This window comes from Herpailurus yagouaroundi, unplaced genomic scaffold (genome assembly GCF_014898765.1).
Source record: "Herpailurus yagouaroundi ecotype Mexico unplaced genomic scaffold, PumYag 142, whole genome shotgun sequence".
Taxonomy (NCBI): domain Eukaryota; kingdom Metazoa; phylum Chordata; class Mammalia; order Carnivora; family Felidae; genus Herpailurus; species Herpailurus yagouaroundi.
In genome coordinates, this window is record NW_024412397.1 from 14,521,689 (window position 1) to 14,541,040 (window position 19,352).

Below are 19,352 nucleotides of genomic sequence, written 5' to 3' on the forward strand. Positions count from 1 at the left end.
GGCCGGCTTCCAGGGGAGGGGACGGGGCGGCGGCGGCCTAGCCCGCGGGCCCACGCCCGCCTGGATCCCACGCGCTCGGCCCTAACAGGCGGGGCCTCCCAAGCAAGGGTGGATACCCCACCATCGGGAATTAACCAGAAGAGGATCTTCGCTGGGGATTTCGTGGAGTACAATGCAAAGGTCACCACAGTATGCCATCCAGCACGCTTCATACAATCCTCCCTCAAAGTTTTCTGGCCAGCAGCCACTTCCTCTTGCCTCTCCTCTAGTACCCTTCTCTGGGGTGAGAGACACCATCCTGTCTCCGCCCCCCGCCCACACCCCCCACCCCATCCAGGCACTAGCCTAGATGAGTCCTTTTGCTGCTGTAGAACCCGCCAGCTGTCGGGCGCGCTGCACCTGTTGTTCTGGTCGCTTGCTATTCCTTGCTTAGGAGTGTATCTTCTCTCCCATTCTAGGTGGATGCTGGACGCACACATACACCTGCTCCTTTGTATGGATAACTTTTTGAGTGAACATACTTGCCTGATGTCAACAGAAGGTTGTTTTGAATTTCTTGAGTGCTATATCTGCTTGCCTTATTTTCGGCCCAGTGCATGGTGTATCCTGGTGAATATTCCATAGGATCTTCTACGGTTGTTGGGCGAAGTGGGTTTTAAAGGTCAATTAGGTCAAATCGTTTGAAATATCATGTCATTTTCTGCCTGGTTGTTCTGAGGAAACTGGGAATTTACAACAAAAGCTGTGGGTTTGTTTATTTTTGCCTTTCAGGTCTCAACACCCCCGCCCCCCCACCGCCCGCCAATTTTTTGACGCTTAGATTAGAAGCGTAAACATTCCAGATTATTATGTCTTCTTGATGAATTGACTTTTCATCATTATGGTAGGGCCTCCTTGATCCATGATAAAACTTTGGGTTCTAAAGTCTACTTTGGCGTTAGTTATATAGCGACTTCACCTTTCCTATGAATAGCATTTACATGGGATATCTCATTCTATCTTTTTTCTTGTTTTTACCTTTAAAATAGAGACATCAGGGGCGCCTGGGTGGCTCAGTCGGTTGGGCGGCGACTTCGGCTCAGGTCATGATCTCACCGTCCGTGAGTTCGAGCCCCACGTCGGGCTCTGTGCTGACAGCTCAGAGCCTGGAGCCTGTTTCGGATTCTGTGTCTCCCTCTCTCTGACCCTCCCCCGTTGATGCTCTGTCTCTATCTCAAAAATAAATAAACGTTAAAAAAAATTTAAAATAGAGACATCAGCCTTTCTGTCTATGGACACTGGCAAGTATCTTTAGAGTCTCCCCTCCCACTGCTGCACATCAAAGTCAGAGGGTCCCAAAGAGCCTGAACAGCTGCGGAAGCTCTTCGTCGGAGGTTTGTGCTTTGCAACAACCCATGAGAGTCTGAGGAGCCATTTTGAGCCACGGGGAACACTCACAGACTGTGTGGTAATGAGGGGAGAAAACACCATGCACTCCAGAGGCTTTGGGTTTGTCACAGATGCCACTGGGGAAGAGGTGGACACAGCCATGAATGCAGGGCCGCCCAAGGTGGATGGAAGAGTTGTAGAACCAAACAGGGCTGTTTCAAGACTCTCAAAGACCTGGTACCCGCTTGACTGTGAAAAAGATTGTTGTCAGTGGCCTTAAAGGAGCCATGATCTAAGAGATTATCTCGAACAGTATGGGAAAATGGAAGTGATTGCAATCATGACTGACTGAGGCGGTGGCAAGAGGAGACGCTTTGCTCTTGTAACATTTGATGACCGTGACTCCGCAGACAAGATTGTCATTCCAAACTACCTCAGCTGTGAAGTAAGGAGAGCTCTATCTCAGCAGGAGATGGCTAGTGCTTCATCCAGCCAAAGAGGTCTAAGTGGTTCTGGAAACTTCGGCGGTGGTTTTGGTGGGAATGACAACTTCGGTTGTGGAGGAAACTTCAGTGGGTGAGGTGGCTTTGGTGGCCGTGGAGATGGTTGTGGATGTGGTGGCAGTGCGGATGGCCACCCTGGATTTGGTAACGAAGGAAGAAACTTTGGAGGTGGCAGAGGCTATAATGGTTTCGGCAATGACAACGGTCTTCACATATTGGTCCCATGAAAGGAGGGAATTTTGGAGGCAGAAGTCTGGCCCCTATGGTGGTGGAGGCCAGCGTTTTGCCAGACCACAAAACCAAGGTGGCTGTGGCGGTTCCAGCAGCAGCAGTAGCGATGGTGGTGGCAGAAGGTTTTAATCACTGTCAGGAAACAAAGCTTAGCAGGGAAGGAGAGCCAGAGATGTGACGGGGAAGGTTACAAGGTGAACTCAGCCAAGCACAGTGGTGGCAGGGCCTAGCTGCTACAAAGAGGACGTGTTTTAGACAAGACTCATGCGTATGGTCCAAAAACTCGGGGACTGTGTTTTTTTGTGACTAATTGTATGACATGTTATTTTAGTTTCTGTTCTGTGGGAAGTGTAAAGCATTCCAAGAAAGGGTTTTAATGTAGTTTTTGGTGTTTTTTTTGTGTTTTTTTGTTTGTTTGTTTTTTTTTTTTGCATCCATGCTATTGACTGCTAAATGTAATAGTCTGATCATGATGCTGAATAAATGTGTCTTTATAAAACCGTGCTGTGTAAAGTGAGTCTACTCTGAAGCCGTCTTGGTCAACTACCTCGGCAATGTGTGTTGGAATTCCTTCAGGGAGCTACCAGGTTCCGTTTGAAATTTACTGGCAAACTGCTTGGGCACAGAAGCCATTGTCTCCACAAACCTTGGCGTCGTTGAACCGACAGTTAATGCGTTGTGCCCTGGAGCTCACCATTAAAAGGGTCACCCGAGCAAAGTCATGGAGTTTATTGGGCTAGATTGCTGGCACATCCGATGCAATATCTAAACTGAATTATGGTATCAGATAAAATTATAGGTGGGATGAAAGCTTGTGTGTCATCCATTATCACGTGTCATCAATAAATGACTTAATATCCTCTTGATAATAACAATAAAAAAGAAACTTCGCTTTTGTTGACAAGTTAGGCCCACTATGGACAGCTCCGCAGAACAATGGAAATAGGAGCCCCAGACGACAGGATGTCAAATTGCACCAGAGCGGTGAATGCTCCCCACCCTCCTCATCTCCCTCGGCACTCTCCACTCCAACCTCCTCGTGATCCTTCTCGAGGGCAGCCACGTCCTCGTGGGCCACAGAAAAATCCCTCTGGTACAACAGGCATCAAGCCACGTGTTTCCCACGGCAAGCGGCCCATTTCGCCATCTGGTTGGCTCGCTCAGGGCGTGCCTCGGTGATCTGTGCTACAGGAAGCTGTTCATGGTGGGCTTTCTCAGTAGAGATAATGGGGGAACGTGTGGCCAGAGAGAAGTTCATGTGGGATTAGGGCACCAGGCTGGTCTGGCATTCTGTCGGATGAACGTTCAGGGCTGCATTAAATCTGAGTAAGCAGCAATGGAGGACATGACTGCGCTAATCCGGTGGTTAAGGGGAGTGTAGGTTGGGTGTTCAATGTTGATGTCATAGATGGCCTCATTATCTACCATGAAGGCACAATCACAGTGTTCCAGGATGGTGTGGGTCGTGAGGATGGAGTTGAAGGGCTCAGCTACAGCTGTGGAAACCTGGGGGCCTGGTAAATGGAGAACTCCAGCTTGGATTTCTTGCCATAAGTGACAGGTTCCATCAGCAGGGAGGGGAACCCAGAACAAGTACCCCCACAAAACTGGAAAACCAAGAAGCCCTGAAAACCTGTGCCCCGGGGGGGCTACTTTCGGTCCACTGACCAAGGAGGGCAATGCTCTTGCCAATGGTATAGTGCCCATGATCATAGTTATTGGTGGCATCTTTCTTGCCCGTTGATCAGCTGCTCTGGGTAGAAGAGCTAGAGGCAGGTGCCGGTGCAAACTTCACCTGTCTCAGTGAAGGTGTTGACGGAGTCATCTCCTCCCCCAATGGTCTTGTCACTTGGCATCTGGTCATCAGGCTGGAAGTCTGTTCCAGGCAATAGAGCTACCAGCAGTCATTGCCCAGTTGGACACCAGCCTGGCCAACATGGATGGAGATGCCTGAGACTTATAGGGCTCTGCAGGGCTGGAGAAGGCGAGGGGACGGTGACAAGGATCCCCCACTGACAGACAAGAATTCGCGGGGTGGGGGGAGAAGCGGTGAGAGGAAGGCCAGCCCGGAGGACCCAACGTACCGCACCCTCCCTCCCTCACTCTCTGCAACAGCGCGGCAGAGCGGATCTTGGACCCTGTCCCAGCCCCCCCGCGACCCCGCCTCGAGGCCCCCTGCTCCCCGCCTCGCTGCAACACAGGCCCTGCGAGGTTGGTCGCCCCGGTCAGAGGGGGCGTGACGCTGCCTGGTGGGTTCAAAGGTTCAAAGCATACTTCTCTGTAGGAGCCAGATCAGGGAAGGGGAGGAAATGTCTTGGGGCCACAGACGGGCCAGTGGGGCGGGGAAGAGGACGGAGAAGGCTATGGGAAGGAGAAAGGAGAAGCATCGGCCCCGTCCCGTCCTCAGTGGGTTTCGGGGGTGCGTCGGGCCGGCAGAGCCCAGGCGAGGAAAGGCACCCGGTAAAGGAAGCGTGGCCAGAGCCTCCTTCCTTCCGCCGTCTCTGGGGCCTGGACCCTCCCTTTAGGTTTAGATCTATTTAAAGTGACAGCGTATGATTCGCTCTTGCCTTTTCATTTAATCCATTTGACAGTCTCTATCCTTTGGAGTTTTCAGACCACTCGCATTTAATGTGATTATAGATATGGTGACATGTGAGTCTACTGTCTTGCTATTTGTTTTGTTTGTTCCTTCTTTGTTCCTCTTTTCCCATCTTCTTTTGGATTATTTTTTAGGGTGCCATTTCTCTCCACTGTTAGCTTATTTTATATGCGTCCTTGTTTTATTTTTTTTAGCTCTGGGTTTACAATATGCACCTGTAACTTAACCGCAGTCTACCTTCAGCTACAATTCTGCCACTTGAGGTCAAAGAGCATACTTCCATTTCCCCCTCCCGGCTTTGTGCAGCTACATGTAGTCCTCCTACTTGTTTTGCTCCGTAGCTCCCTACTGTGCAGCCTGCCTGCTTACTTTGTGCTTTTGGAAAGCACTCCAGTGGTGTTGATTAAACAAACAAACAAAAAAATTAAAAATGTGAATATCGTTTGACAAGTCAATTCCGTGTCTGAGAATCTAATCCATCAATACATAAAGACAGACATGCAAGGATGTTTATTTACCTTAGCATTTTTGTAAAACCACAAAGAGAAAAATGTGAGTTTCATGGAGAAATGGCAAAAAAAAAAAAAAAATTGAGTTTACCATAGTATAGACTATAATGCAGTTGTTTAAGAAAATCAAGTGGTTTTTGGAAAGACGTCTACTGCCCTCTAAGTAAAAGAAGCAAGTTACAGAGTAATATCATCCCATGTTTGTAAACAATCATAAACGTGATTTTATTGATATATGCAAAAGGAGTTTCTAGAAAGACAATAATGACAGCAAACACCAATAGCATCCTTAAACATGCAAATTCATTTAATTCCTGCAACAGCCTTGTAAGGAATACGATTAGTCCCATTTTACAGATTAGGAAACTGAGGCACAGCGTGGTTAATAACTTGCCGCAGGGTCACTTGCCAATAGGGGCAGAGTTGGGATTCAAACCTTGGCTGCTCTGGCTCTGGAGTGTTCTCCTGCCTCACTAAGCATCAGATTTTTAATATCAAGTGAGTTGCAGAAGGGAAAGGTGACGGCTTTATTTAGGTATGTGGCCTATTGTCTGGAATGTGGAGACAGGCTTTCCAGAAAAAGTAGTGGTGTGAAAGGCAGATGAGGGCTGGTTTTGGCCTCAAGGAGCGGAGATGTGGGAGAGGGTGCTTTCAGTGTGGCACTTCATGAGAAACACCAGCTTGCTCCTGGCACATGTCCAATGTTAGCCCCTTCTTTTCTCAAAAAAGATGAAAGGACTTAAACTTCTGCTTGGAAAGCCCCAGAGGTGAGTGTGCTGGTTTTGGAAGCACTTTGAACAATAGAATAACACATTAAATCAACTAGGGGAAAAAAAAAAGCTTAATTAAAAAAAAAACACTATAAATTACTTTTTGAGGACCGTTTCTACATTTACAGAACTACCACTCACATAATTCAAATATTTTATAAATATTAATGTAGAATGCCATTTGTTAACAACAAAATCCATCACAATGGGCCTGAGGATGTCCTCTTTCCTATAGCATTCTTAGGAGGAACGTGGAAATAATTTCCAATACTATTTTTCTCTTAGGTGAAGGATGCACAATTACAGCTAAAGAGGTTGCTCAACATTTACAGAAACTATTTTAAATGTTCTTTACGATTTAAGAAATCCCACATGTATAACTAAATTTTGGTTATCTGTAATAAATGTAAAAATGCATTTTAAACAATAGATATTTTAATATTTAGTAAAGTTAAATGTTTCTGATTTTTAAAAACTAATGAGCTGAAAACGAATTGTGCTTACTTGTACTAAGGAAAAACCAAGTATATTGTGCAAATACAGGAATCATAGGCTTTTTTATAGGGATAGTGTGCATCTCACCCTGGAAATCCCCACTGGTTCCCACTTCTGCATGAACTGTTTAATTTTCAGATTCAAAAAGGTAACATAAAAGTATAGCTCTCATGTTTGTTTCTAGAGGATGGCTTTTAAGTCTTACCTTACATCCTAATGTAATATTTTAATCTTAATATAACACTGTAATCTTTATTTAGGCAGCAGAAAACAGGCATAATCTTGTTAATGAAATGTTTATTTTTTGACACGGTGATGTAAAAATAGTTACTGTGACCGTGGTCACGTAAAGAGAATACATAAAAAAAGCAAAGCTATGAAGTAAACACAGGACTTCACAAATCTTTCTTTCAGTGAAAACCTACTAATAAATACAAACGTTTTTATTACCTACGCTGTTCTGTTCTGTTCTTCTTCTTATCTTGCCTATACAACACTTTTTAAACAGAAGTAAGGCATTGATAGATCAGTGTCCGTTCAGAGATAAATTAGGGTGCAATACTATCCGGTAACGATACCCAAACATAATATGAAAATTTGTGACACATTTTGAACTGTGTCCATGGAAACCTATCTTGCTTGCTTTGGGGGACAAGAATTTTTTCAGTGCTACCGATTTGGTATTCAAAATAAATGAATTTCTGAACCATTAAACTAGTAGTTATCGCTACTTTTTGGATATTTTGTTACAGATAAAACGGTTTCAAGTGGAAACAGAGATAATTTATGTGTCCCCTACTTCCCTTCTTCTCAGCCCTAATGAGATGATGGAGAAAGTAGCTCTGTGTCCCTTACATATGAACACAAGGACAGGTATCATCCTACATGCTGATGGCAAAGTTCTACTTTCGAATCGGTCAGGTTCAGACTGGCCATAAAAGACAACTGATGTTGCCACCTAGATTGACACAGAACGGTTTCTTTTTAAGAGTACTTTTATTGAAGTAGAACATACATAAAGAATACAGTTTGGCTAATTGTCAAAAAATGAAGACATATATAGAGCCTGCACCCAAACCATGAAGTAGAACATTACCAGAAACCCCCAAGCCCCTTTAATCATTACCCCTCATCCTTCTTGATAGATTTCATGAGAATACCAGTGATTCACTTTGTCTGCTTCTGGACTTTATATAAATGGACCCTGCACTGTAGTATTACCTTGTGTATGGCTTTTGCTCACCATTGTGAGAGTCAGCCAGGTCATTACTGTCCAGTCCTCTGTTGTATGAGTAGATTACCCTTTGTTCATCGTTTCACCGATGAAGGATAGGTGCTTTATGCCACATGGCGGATTCAGAGTGCTAATATTTAGTCTGAGAGTTTACACATCTAAGAGATGGGCCTTATTCTTCCTGAATTGGGTCAAGTTTTGGTGTCGGGATGTTGCTGGGCGAGACTGAAATATATGGAAGAACTTTGAAAGGGTGTGTAAGAATGCCATTATTTTTGTCTTAAGTATTTGGTAGAATTCACTGATGAAGCCATATGGCCACTGAGGTTTCTTGGTGGCATAGTTTGAAATGACAAGTTCAACTTCTTTAACAGATTTAGAACTACCGAGATTTTGTTTCTTCTGGTGTTGGTTTTTTAAAGTTTTTTTTTTGTTTTGTTTTGTTTTTTTGTTTTTTTAAAGTAGGTTCTATGTCCAACATGGGGCTCGAATTCACAACTCCAAGATCAAGAGTTGCACACTCTACTGACTGAGCCAGCCAGGTGCTCTGCTGTGTTGATTTTGGTAAGAAGTTTCTTTTGTTTAAATAGGAATATGTCCTTCCATCTTAACTTTATTGGTACTACGTAGGATTATTTCCCTTTTGCTTGAATAATTTCTTATGATTTTTCATTTGGCGTGGATCTGCTGGTAACAATTTCTGTTTTTTGGTGGGGTGGGTGAGGGTTGTCTACAAATATCTTAAATCATCTTCATTTTAAATGTTTATTTATTTATTTTGGGGGGGGGGGGGAAGGGGCACAGAGAGAGAGAGAGAGAGAAAATCCCAAGCAGGCTCTGCACTGTTAGCACAGAGCCTGACATGGGGCTCAATCTCATGAACCCGTGAGATCATGACCTGAGCCAAAATCAAGAGTTGGCCGCTTAACCAACTGGGCCACCCAGGCACACCAGCAATTTCATTTTAAAAGATATTCTTGCTGACTGTAGAATTCTAGGGCAGCAGCAATTTTTCTTTCGGCATTTTAAAGACATTATGCCTTTGTTTTCTGTTGGCGAGTAAACTATCAGTCTTATAGTTGCTGCTTTTCAGATTTTCTCTTTGTATTTGGTTTCCAGCAGGTTTATTATAACATATGTAGGCTTAGTTTTCTACATATCTTAGAATCTATCCTGGTTTGTGGTTCTCATTGACCTTGATGGTTTTTGTCAGTTTGAGAGAATTCTTGGCCATTTGCTTATCAAATAATATTTCTACCCATTCTCTCTTTTCTCCTTCAACGTCTTATGACTTTTACCCTCTTTTCTGTGTTTTGCATTTAAAAAAAATTTGTGCTGCTTCCTGTTTCCGGTTCTGCACGAAGGGAGTTTGGAAGTTACCACCGAGTCCTAACAACAAGTGAAAAGCTGAATAAACTGGAAAATGAACAAATCTTCTTAAATCCATAAAAGAAGTGAGGTCACAGGGCACACCACTGCCCCCCCCCCCAAATTGGAGAGATTGATAGGCAAATACAGAGAGTCACAAAGTGACCAGGTTAGGAGCTCTCGAGCTAAAATCTCCATGGGAATCAGTGCTGGGGCAGGAAGACCAGAACTGTAATTAATGACTTGCTGGAGGCTCAGCGTGGACAAGTCTGAGTTCAAAACTGTAGGGGGACCCAGTTGTAGAACAACCCCCCCCCGCCCCCCCGCCCAACTTTTGTAAGTTTTGCCTCCAGGAGCTCAACCAGGTTCTCACAGTAAATACCCGAGAAAAATCTCCTTGGCAGAGGGAAAGGAAAAGGATCCATTCTGAAATAAACCAGAGTACTTTGTTTGTCTTAAGAAGGACTGTGCTCAGGGGAAACAAGTTAACCAGAGCCTAACCTGGAGAAGGGAATTCTCTGATTCCGGCCTATTCTCACCATCCTGTCCCACCTCAGGGGGGGAGAAAAACTGAGGCATGATTTTTAAATTCACAGTCCAGAGGCACAGGCTCACAAAACACCAAGACCTAATCATAGGATTAGAGGATATTTTTACCACTCCTGCACAACTTACTATGACTACTAACACTACTAACTTAAACTCCTATTTACAATAGTTCCTTTTACCCAGTACCTAATATCTGGCTATCAAGAAAAAGTTGCAAGGCGTACCAAACGGCAAAAATTAGAATTTGCAGAAACAGAACAAGGAACAGAACACCAGACATGGCAGGGATACTGGAAGAATCAGACTGGGAATTTGAAACAACCATGATGAATATGCTAAGGCCTCTAACGGACAACGTAGACAGCATGCAAGAACAGATGGGCAATGTAAGCAGAGAGGTGAAAATCCCATGAAAGAACCAAAAAAGAATGCTAGAGATAGAATACACTGTACAGAAAGGAAGAGTGCCTTTGATAGGTTTATTAACAGATTGGACATGGATGAGGAAAGAATCTCTGAACTTGAGGACATGTCAATAGACTCTGGCTGGCTCAGTTGGTACAGCATGTGACTCTTCATCTCAGAGTCATGAATTCAAGCCCCACCTTGGGCGTGGAGCCTACTTAAAATAAAAATTAAAAAAAAAAAAAAGAAACTTGCAGAAATGAAAAGTAAACAGAAAACACTGGAAAACAAACAAACAAAAAAAAAAACAAAAAACCAACCCAGAACAGAATATCCAAAACTGTGGGACAACTACAAAATTGCATACCAGAAGAAAGGGAGAAAGAAAAAAAAGGAATATTTGAAACATTAATGAGTGAGGATTTCCCCAAGTTAATATCAGATGCCAAACCACAGATCTAAGAAGTCCAGAGAATACCAATCAGGATAAAAGCCAGAAAAGTACATATAAGCGCATTACTTTCAAACTATAGAAAATCAAAGATAAGGAGAAAATCCTGAAAGAGGAAGCAAAAAACACCTAACCTGCAGAGATAAGAACGACCTCCAACTTCTCAGAAACCATGCAAGTAAGAGAAGAGTGGAGACATGGAAAGTATTGAGAGGAATAATTCACCAACTTAGAATTCTGTAACCTGTGAAATTACCCTTCAAATGTGAAGGAGAAATAAAGACTTTCTCAGGTAAACAGAAATTGAATGTATTTGTTGCCGGTAGATCTGCTGTACAAGAAATGTTAACAGAAGGAAAATAATATTGGTCAGAAATTCAGGTTTATATAAAGAAAGGAAGAGCACTGCAAGAAAAAATAAGTGAAGGTAAAATAAATATTTTTCTTACTCTAACAAACGTTTTTTAAAAATAGTAATATCAACAATGTTTATGTATGCTTATGTGTATTATATAAATATGCTTACACATAAGGCAAATGAATGACAATACTAATACAAGGAATGAAAGGAATTAGGATTCTTAGGATTATTTTGTTATTATAAGTTATTTACACTACCTTTGAAACATTACAGTGTTCTGTGATAGTGGACTCGGATTAGTTACAAATATATATTGGAAATTCTAGTAAAAAAAAAAGTAAAAAAAAAAAAAAAGAATTCATGGGCGGCCTGGATGTCTCAGTTGGTTAGGCATCTGACTCTTGATTTTGGCTCAGGTCATGATCTCATAGTTCATTAGTTCAAGCCCCACATTGGGCTCGGTGCTGAGGGCACAGAACCTGCTTGGGATTCCCTGTCTTTCTCTCTCCTCTGCCCCTCCCTCACACATGCACACGTGCTCTTTCTCTCTCTAAAATATTTAAACAAAAAAGAAGTAAAATGGATATGCTAATAAGAAAGAAAGTGGAATCATATACAATTCTTAATTAAAATCACAAAAGGAAAAGAGCAGAAGACAAAAATATGAACAAAGAACAAAAGCAACAAGTAGAAAGCGGTACCAAATAGGGTAGGTATTAATCCAACTATATTAATACTGTGCACCTCAATGGTCTCAATGCACCAGTCAAAAGAGACTGTGAAAGTAGATCAAAAAAACAAGACCCAACTATATGTTATCTGCCAGAAACCCACTCTAAATAAAAAGAACACAGATAGATTAAAAGTGAATGGGATGGAGAAAGATATACCATGATAATACTAATCAAAAGAAAGCAAGAGTCAGGGTGCCTGGATGGGGCAGTAGGTTAAGTGTCTGACTCTTGATTTTGGCTCAGGTCATGATCTTACACTTTGTAAGATCGAGCCCGACGATGGGCTCTGCGCTGATAGTGTGGAACCTTCTTAGGATTTTCTCTCCTCTCTCTCTCTCAAAATAAATAAATAAACTAAAAAAAAAAAAAAAAAAAAGAAAGAAAGCAAGCGTAGCTGTATTAATTTCAGACAGAGCAGACTTTAGACAAAGGAAAGTTATCAGGGATAAAGGGGGCATTAGTAATGATAAAGGGGTAAATTCTTCAAGAAGACATAACAATCCTAAAATGGTATATGCCTAACAACTGAGTGTCAAAATACATGAGGCAAAAACTGATATAGTTGCAAGGAGAAATAGAGGAATCCACTATTACAGTTGGAGACTTCAACTTTCTCAGAAATGGACATAAAATCAGTAAGGATATAGCTGACTCAACATTAATCAACTGGATATAACTGACATCTGTAGACTACTTCATCCAATGACAGCAGAAAACACATTCTTCACAAGCTCACATGGAACATTCACCAAGACAGACTGCATTCTGGGGCATAAAATACATCTTAACAAATTCAAAAGAATAGAAATCAGAAAATGTCTGCTTTCAGATTATGATGGAATTAAGCTAGAAATCAAAAACAAAGATAGGTGGAAAATCCCGAAATATATGAAGATTAAACAGTTTGTATCTAACACAGGGTCAAAGAAGAAATCTCAAGAGAAATTAAAAAATATTTTAAACTAAATGAAAAGGAAAACACAACTTATTAAAATTTGTGGGAGACAGCAAAAACAGTACTTAGTGGGAAACTTATAGCATTGAATACATATTTCAGAAAAGAAGAAAGATCTAAAATCAGTCATCTAAGCTTCTACCTTAAGATACAGATACCATGGACATTAAAAGGATAATAATAAAGGAATACTGTGAACAACTCTATGCACACAAATTAGATAACTTAGATGAAAGGGACCATTTGTGGGATGCCTGCCTGGCTCAGTTGGTAGAGCATGTGACTCTTGATCTTGGGTGGTGTGTTTGAGCCCCACATTGAGATTATTTAAAAAAAAAAAAGAAAAAGAAAAAGAAATGGACCAATTCCTTGAAAGATACAATCTTGTCAAAACTCACAATCACAATGGGCTTATATTAAAGAAATAGAATCAAAATATTAAGAATCTTTCAAAACAGAAAGCACTAGGTCCAGATGTGTTTACTGATGAATTCTTATCAAAATTAAAGGAAGATATTACACCACTTCTCTGCAGTCCCTTTTGGGAGATAGAAACTGAAGGAATACTTAATTCATTCAATGAGGCCAGCATTACCCTAATACCAAAACCAGACACAGACATTACAAGAAAACGACAGAGCAGTATGTTTCATGAACAGACTCCCACACGGTGAAAAATCTGCATATAACTTTTGACTTCCCCAAGCTTTACTAACAGCCTACTATTTACTGAAAGCCTTACCAATAACATAAACAGTTGACTAATATATATTTTGTATGTTTATGCATTACATACCATATTCTGACAATAAAGTAAGCTAGAGAAAAGACAATGTTAAGAAAATCATATGGAAGAAAAAATACATTTACAGTATTGTACTGTAAAAAAAATCCATGTATAAGTGGGTCAACTGTAATTGAATCCTGGCTACCCCTAAGACACCACCTTTCCTGCTAAGCTTTTAAGTGGAGGCTTTTTATTTTTGTTCTCACAAACTCCTGTACCTTACAGCCTGGAGGTAGATCAAGTGTGTTATTTGCTTTTCATTTTTTACTCCCAAAGGAAGTTTCTATCCAGTTCACCTATTTGAATATTCTCACTAAAACATATTTTAAAAATTTTATTGGGACCCATTTCTCAGATTATTTATTCCCCCCCTCACTCCAATATTTCATTTTTCCCCCTCTCCAGTTTGGATTCTATGGCCCATCATTATAATCATTCCTACACAAGTAGCTTTCATGTCCTTGTCCTTTCTCCTTCTCTGAATCATCTAGAACTCGGCCCTGTTTATTCTCTGTATACCTCATACCTGTTCCTGAATAGTTATTCTTGGCTGGAGAAAAAAAAAATCACTTGTGTTAACTAGCTGTCTTTATTTAAATTCTTTATTTCAAATTCCAATTAGTTAACGTATATATAGTAAACTAGCCCTCTTTAAATTCACAATAACTATTCTCAAATGGGCTTTCAAAACAAATCCTGCAATTCCCTTAGTAATTCCCTCTGTCATTCTCGAAGACAAACATTTCTACCTTCTTTCTCTTCAAACCTCTAACACTTTCCATATGCCAGCCAAATCAATTTCTTTGCTTCATACTTCACTGAGAAAATAGAAGGAATTAAATGGAAACCCCCTAACCTTCCCACCACTAAATCTACCGAATCACCTCCAAGAGTACCTCTGCTTCTCCCCTATTATAATGAGGCCAGTCCCTCCATTTGTGCTCTGAATCTCAACCCCTCTTGCCTCTTCAAGGATTTCACTCTCACAGTCTTTGCTTGTTACTGCTTCTGCATCATCATCATCTTTCGTTTTACTGGCTTATTCTCATTGGCATATGAACCTGATCTAATTTCTCCCATTACAAACCAAGGCTAAACAGCACCCTCCTTTGACCTCATGTTCCTTTCTAACTACCAGCACCTCTGCTCCCCTTTATGGCCAACTGTTTTGAAAGAGCTGTCATCTCTAGTCATTGTCTCTCTTTGCATTTCCATTAAACTGCTGAAACTATATTGAGGTCATCAATGACTTTCATCTTTCAATGGGTTTCAGATCCATTCTCGTCTTGACGTAGGAGTAGCAACTGACCCTCCTCAGAATGCTCTTCTCTTTGCTTCCATGAAGCCACACTCTCCTGGTTTCCCTCCAACTCACTGTATACTCCTGATCCTTTTAGTAGTTCCTCTTGCTCTGTTGGATTTTGAAGTAGGAGGAGTGTCCTAGGGTTCACATTTGGATCCTCTTCTCCATGGTTCCTCTCTCCCAGGCCATCTCATTTAGTCCCATCGCTCTACGGAAAATACTCAGGACTCCATAATCTAGCCCGAGATCCGGACTCAGAGAACTAACTTCTTCCTTGAGGTTTTCACAGATTAACTCTTAGACATTTTGAATTCCACAGATTAACTCTTAGACATCTAAAACAAAATTGTAGATTAACTCTCCAAACTTATTCTTTACTTCTTCACTATTGTCAGTACCCATTATTTTACTCAGTTATTGCAGGCAGAGGTCTAAGCATCTTTGGTTTTTCCCTTTCCCTCACTCTTCATACCCAATCTGTCATGCCAATTCTACTTCCAATTATGTTGCAGATCTGCTCCTTTCCCTTCCTTTTTGTCCAGGCTGCCACCATCTCCTCCTTGGACTACTGCATTTCTTAGCTTCTGCTGTCAGCGTCTACTCCTCTCCTTTTCAAAAGCATTCTTATAAAGCAGAAGTATATCTAACACAAATTGGGTTAAATCATTCCACTACAACTATTCAAAGGCTTCCCTTTCTAACTTCTAGTCTAGTGTACAAAGCCCTATATGATCTGGCCATACTCCTCTCCAATTTCATCTTTTGATAGTGTCTCAGCTATATGGGCCATTTTTTTTTTTTTCCAGTTCCTTGAACATAGCACTATTTTTCATCTCATTGCCTATGCACATACTGTTCTTTTTTCTCTTCCTATTTTCACACGGTTAAAGCCTATTATTCTTCCTAGTTTTCAGGTGTCACCTCAGAGGTGTCTTCCAAAGTAAACCATAAAATAATCACCTAACTAAAGTACGTCCTCCTCAGTCCTTCTCTCTCCACTTGTTTCCCTGCCTGGCTGTAAGCTCTGCTCTAGGTCAGTCTTATTCATTGCATCCCTACACCTAGCACAAAATAGGTACTCCATAAATGTACATCGAATGGTGAATGACTTTACAATCTTTAGAAAGGGATGGCTTCTCCACGCTTACAGATCACTTGGAAGACTTGATGAGGTCTGTTGATAAGAGGGGTTGCCCAGAGAGTCAGATATGACTACAAGTTCTGTCAACCTTTTAAGGCCATACACACGTGGCACGACTCTTTTAGGGACTTTTATTTATTCCATATTTTCTACCTTGGATATAAATAAGCTCACTATAAGAAACAAACCCAATACTTTGCTGAGGGCAAGATGCACAAGATCACACAATTCTCCTGATCAACAACATATAATAATAATAGCTCTATGAAAAAAGGACTTTAGGTTAGTCTGGCATGTAGTCTCAGTAAATTCATGCTGTTTTGAGGGATTCATAAATCATCCTTTTGATCTAATTGGCAAACTTTCACGGAATTGGTATCAAGCTCTTATTCATTAATTCATTCAATTAATGTTGAGTACTTATCATACACCAGGCATTCTTCAAATACTGGAGACACATTGGTTGAAAAGGATAGACAACATTCTCTCTCATGGAGCTGAGTCTAGTGAAAGAGACAGACAATAAAAAACAAGAAAATGAGTATTGAGAAGAGTAATTATGAAGAAGAAAACCAGGATGATCTCAGGGAATTAAAGGGGTTACTTTGGATTAAGTGGTCAGAAAAGGACAGAAGAGGCTTTATATAGATTCAGAATGGTAATCCACATGTTGTAAAATCTACTGCCTCCTCAGTTTTGAAAATCAGGACATTTTCCATCTCTAGGCTGTCATCTCTCCATGACTTTCTTGAGGATGATTACATTACAACACTAAGTGTTTCAGTAGTATGACAACTAAAAGAAAATAGTCTCCGAATTTGATACGTAGTATTGACCTCCTAAGATCTGAAAACTTTAGTTGTAGTGTCTGCAAGAAACCAGGATTCTAACTTTTGAAATCACTGGTCAGTGGTTAACTGAAGAGTTCCCTTCTCTTAGGTAACACTAGGAACCGACTATTTTCAAGAAATGGCAGTTCTTGCCCTTCTCCCATTAGTATGACAAGTTTAGTTACAAGGAACCTGCAAGTTCAAACTAAATACCAAAGAAAGCTAGTGACTATAAGAATCAAATTATATACTAAGAGACATGAGTGATGTGGCAAAGGGTAAAATCTTTTACAAAATCTAAATAGATTATGTAATGAAAAATTAGCTTATTGAACTAATTTACTTAGGCTTTTGAAAAAAAATTTAATGACAAGATTTGGCAAACAAAAAGTAAAATTACCTTACCAGTCTTCACTAGGCTGGAAACTCTGGGAGTAGTTAAAAGTAGGCAAAAGTAACAATCAAAAGTGGTTTCTGCCTTCTACTGCAATTTTAGATAAATCATGCATGTCATGGTAACCTACACGCTTACTAGAAAACAAAAGTATGGGGGAGGGGTTAGCCACAATTACCCATGCTTTAGTTATTCAGTGGTTTACAAGGTTTAATTCTACTTTGAACTTTCATGATCCTAAATGCTAAAGCACTTTCAGGTTTACTATTATGTAATTTTCATAAAGTTCTGTGAGGAACAGAGAGCATGTTATCATTTCCATGCTCTTTAATGGTAAGACAAAAAAGAATTTGTTAGAAAGGGGATTATATTTATGAAATTCTTACAAAAAAGAAATTAAAAAATGATTTATGTTACGAAAAGCATTCACCTTAGGTTCAATACTTGATACAGGACAGGGAGATTTATGAACAGAGGAAGTTAAAAATGTAATCTATAAAACTGTAGAGTCAATGAGAAATTATTAGATTTATATTACTTAGGAATGTATACATTACAAAAGGCATTTATAACATTTTCAGCTTCATTGAAAATGAATATCCTAAAAATATCTAAGGTTGCAAAGGCCAACAATTCAAAAGTACGGGTAGTTTAAAAAAATTTTATAAAGCAGACTATCAACAAATGATGACTAATAAAAAAGTTAATATCTATAACATATAACACAAAATGCCAATTTACAGACAACATAAATTTTACTACATTAAAGTCCCTCAAGAAGTTCTATTCATGCAGTGATCTTACTGAAATAAATATAATGGGTTGATCTTTAATGAAATAAAAGGAAATTAAAATAGTATATACTCTTCCATATAGACACGCTTTGGGTAGAATTTTCCAGCTATTTCTGAAGACTCTTTTAAGGAAAGCAAATAATTTACATTTTCACCACATTAAACTGAAAGAATTATTTATGTATTATCAAAAAGACATAAGACAATGTTTTTTTTTTTTATTTTTTTTTTCAACTTTTATTTATTTTTGGGACAGAGAGAGACAGAGCATGAACGGGGGAGGGGCAGAGAGAGAGGGAGACACAGAATCAGAAACAGGCTCCAGGCTCTGAGCCATCAGCCCAGAGCCTGACGCGGGGCTCGAACTCACGGACCGCGAGATCGTGACCTGGCTGAAGTCGGACGCTTAACCGACTGCGCCACCCAGGCGCCCCTCAAAAAGACATAATAAAACTTCTATTGTGTTAAGTTTGCATTAACTGTCATGTTATGACTGGTGTGGTCGTATAGTGAATAGAAATGTTTATTTGAAGAGTTTTCTTTAACATGCAAACAAAGTAAACCATAAAGAAGTCAATCAAAGCACAGTTTCTTGTAGTTTTGAAAGGAAAATATGAAAAGACTGATGTGTCATTCAAGACATTATGACTAGAGTGCTAATTCCACAGATGAAATTCATGCAAAACATCCATATGTAGTATGAAAATAGCCTAAAATCCAGTTATTTGCCAATGTGTAGAAATCTACCAGATACATTATATTTTATTAGGAACAAATATCTTTAATCTATTATTTTAAAAATGCACTGAAATAAAATAGTAACAAAACAAGCACACTGTGAAGTTACATTAGGACTTTCAAACACATATCTATTAATATGAAAAACTAAAATTATTTCATGGTTTGTTTATGAAAGAGTTAACATCCAACACAAAGTTGGAATGTTGTTACCTAGCCAATCTAGAGAACTTTATGAATTAAAATTGCTAATTATAAAGCTCTTTAAACATACATTCTTTCTACAAAAAATAGTTAAGAAATTGGTGACCAACACAAGATATTCACCGCAGTTAGCTCTCACAGTTCAAAGATCAACAAGATGGTGTCTAGAGAAAGTTCTGTTCTTAAAGTTCCAGTAATGGTTGAAAATAGGTTACCTTAAAAATTGGGGGTCATGAAAAGGCAATTCAATACAGTGATTTCACCTCCCCAAACTTTATCAGAGACTATTTATTTGAACCAGTTATTTTTTTTTTTTTCTGTTAAGAAATTTGACAGCAACTTGAATTGAAATTTCATTAAAATTACTTACAATTTCATTCAGGTTGTAAGTCCACTTGATGTTTAGCAAAGTAATCTTTCAAAAGGGGTGACTGATGCAAACAAATAAAGGTCAAGGACATTGATCTATAAAGTTAGATGTTGCTACCATTCAAGCATCGTTCTTGAAATAATTCAGCAAAATTGCTAGCGATGGCATTTCTGGGTTTCGGAAAAATTTTAATCTCTGGCTTGCTTTAGAAACACAGGCATAATTTCAAATTAGCTTTTCGTTACTTTGCAAACTTCGT

General features: G+C 40.0%; 1 protein-coding gene and 2 pseudogenes across 1 annotated transcript in view; 1 reads left to right on the forward strand and 2 right to left on the reverse strand.

Annotated features, from left to right (window-relative positions):
* LOC121032690 (heterogeneous nuclear ribonucleoprotein A1-like) overlaps positions 1 to 2,342 on the forward strand; it is a 3,162-nt pseudogene extending 820 nt beyond the window's left edge.
* Positions 2,343 to 2,931: 589 nt separating this feature from the next.
* Positions 2,932 to 7,787, reverse strand: LOC121032691 (tubulin alpha-1C chain-like; annotated as a pseudogene).
* A 7,588-nt stretch (positions 7,788 to 15,375) lies between these two features.
* Positions 15,376 to 19,352, reverse strand: part of RELCH (RAB11 binding and LisH domain, coiled-coil and HEAT repeat containing) — a 114,432-nt gene continuing 110,455 nt past the window's right edge. The window contains exon 30 of the mRNA XM_040478634.1: positions 15,376 to 16,266. Within this exon, the coding sequence (XP_040334568.1) occupies positions 16,170 to 16,266 (97 nt within the window). The 3' untranslated portion in view covers positions 15,376 to 16,169. The remainder of the gene's footprint in view (positions 16,267 to 19,352) is intronic.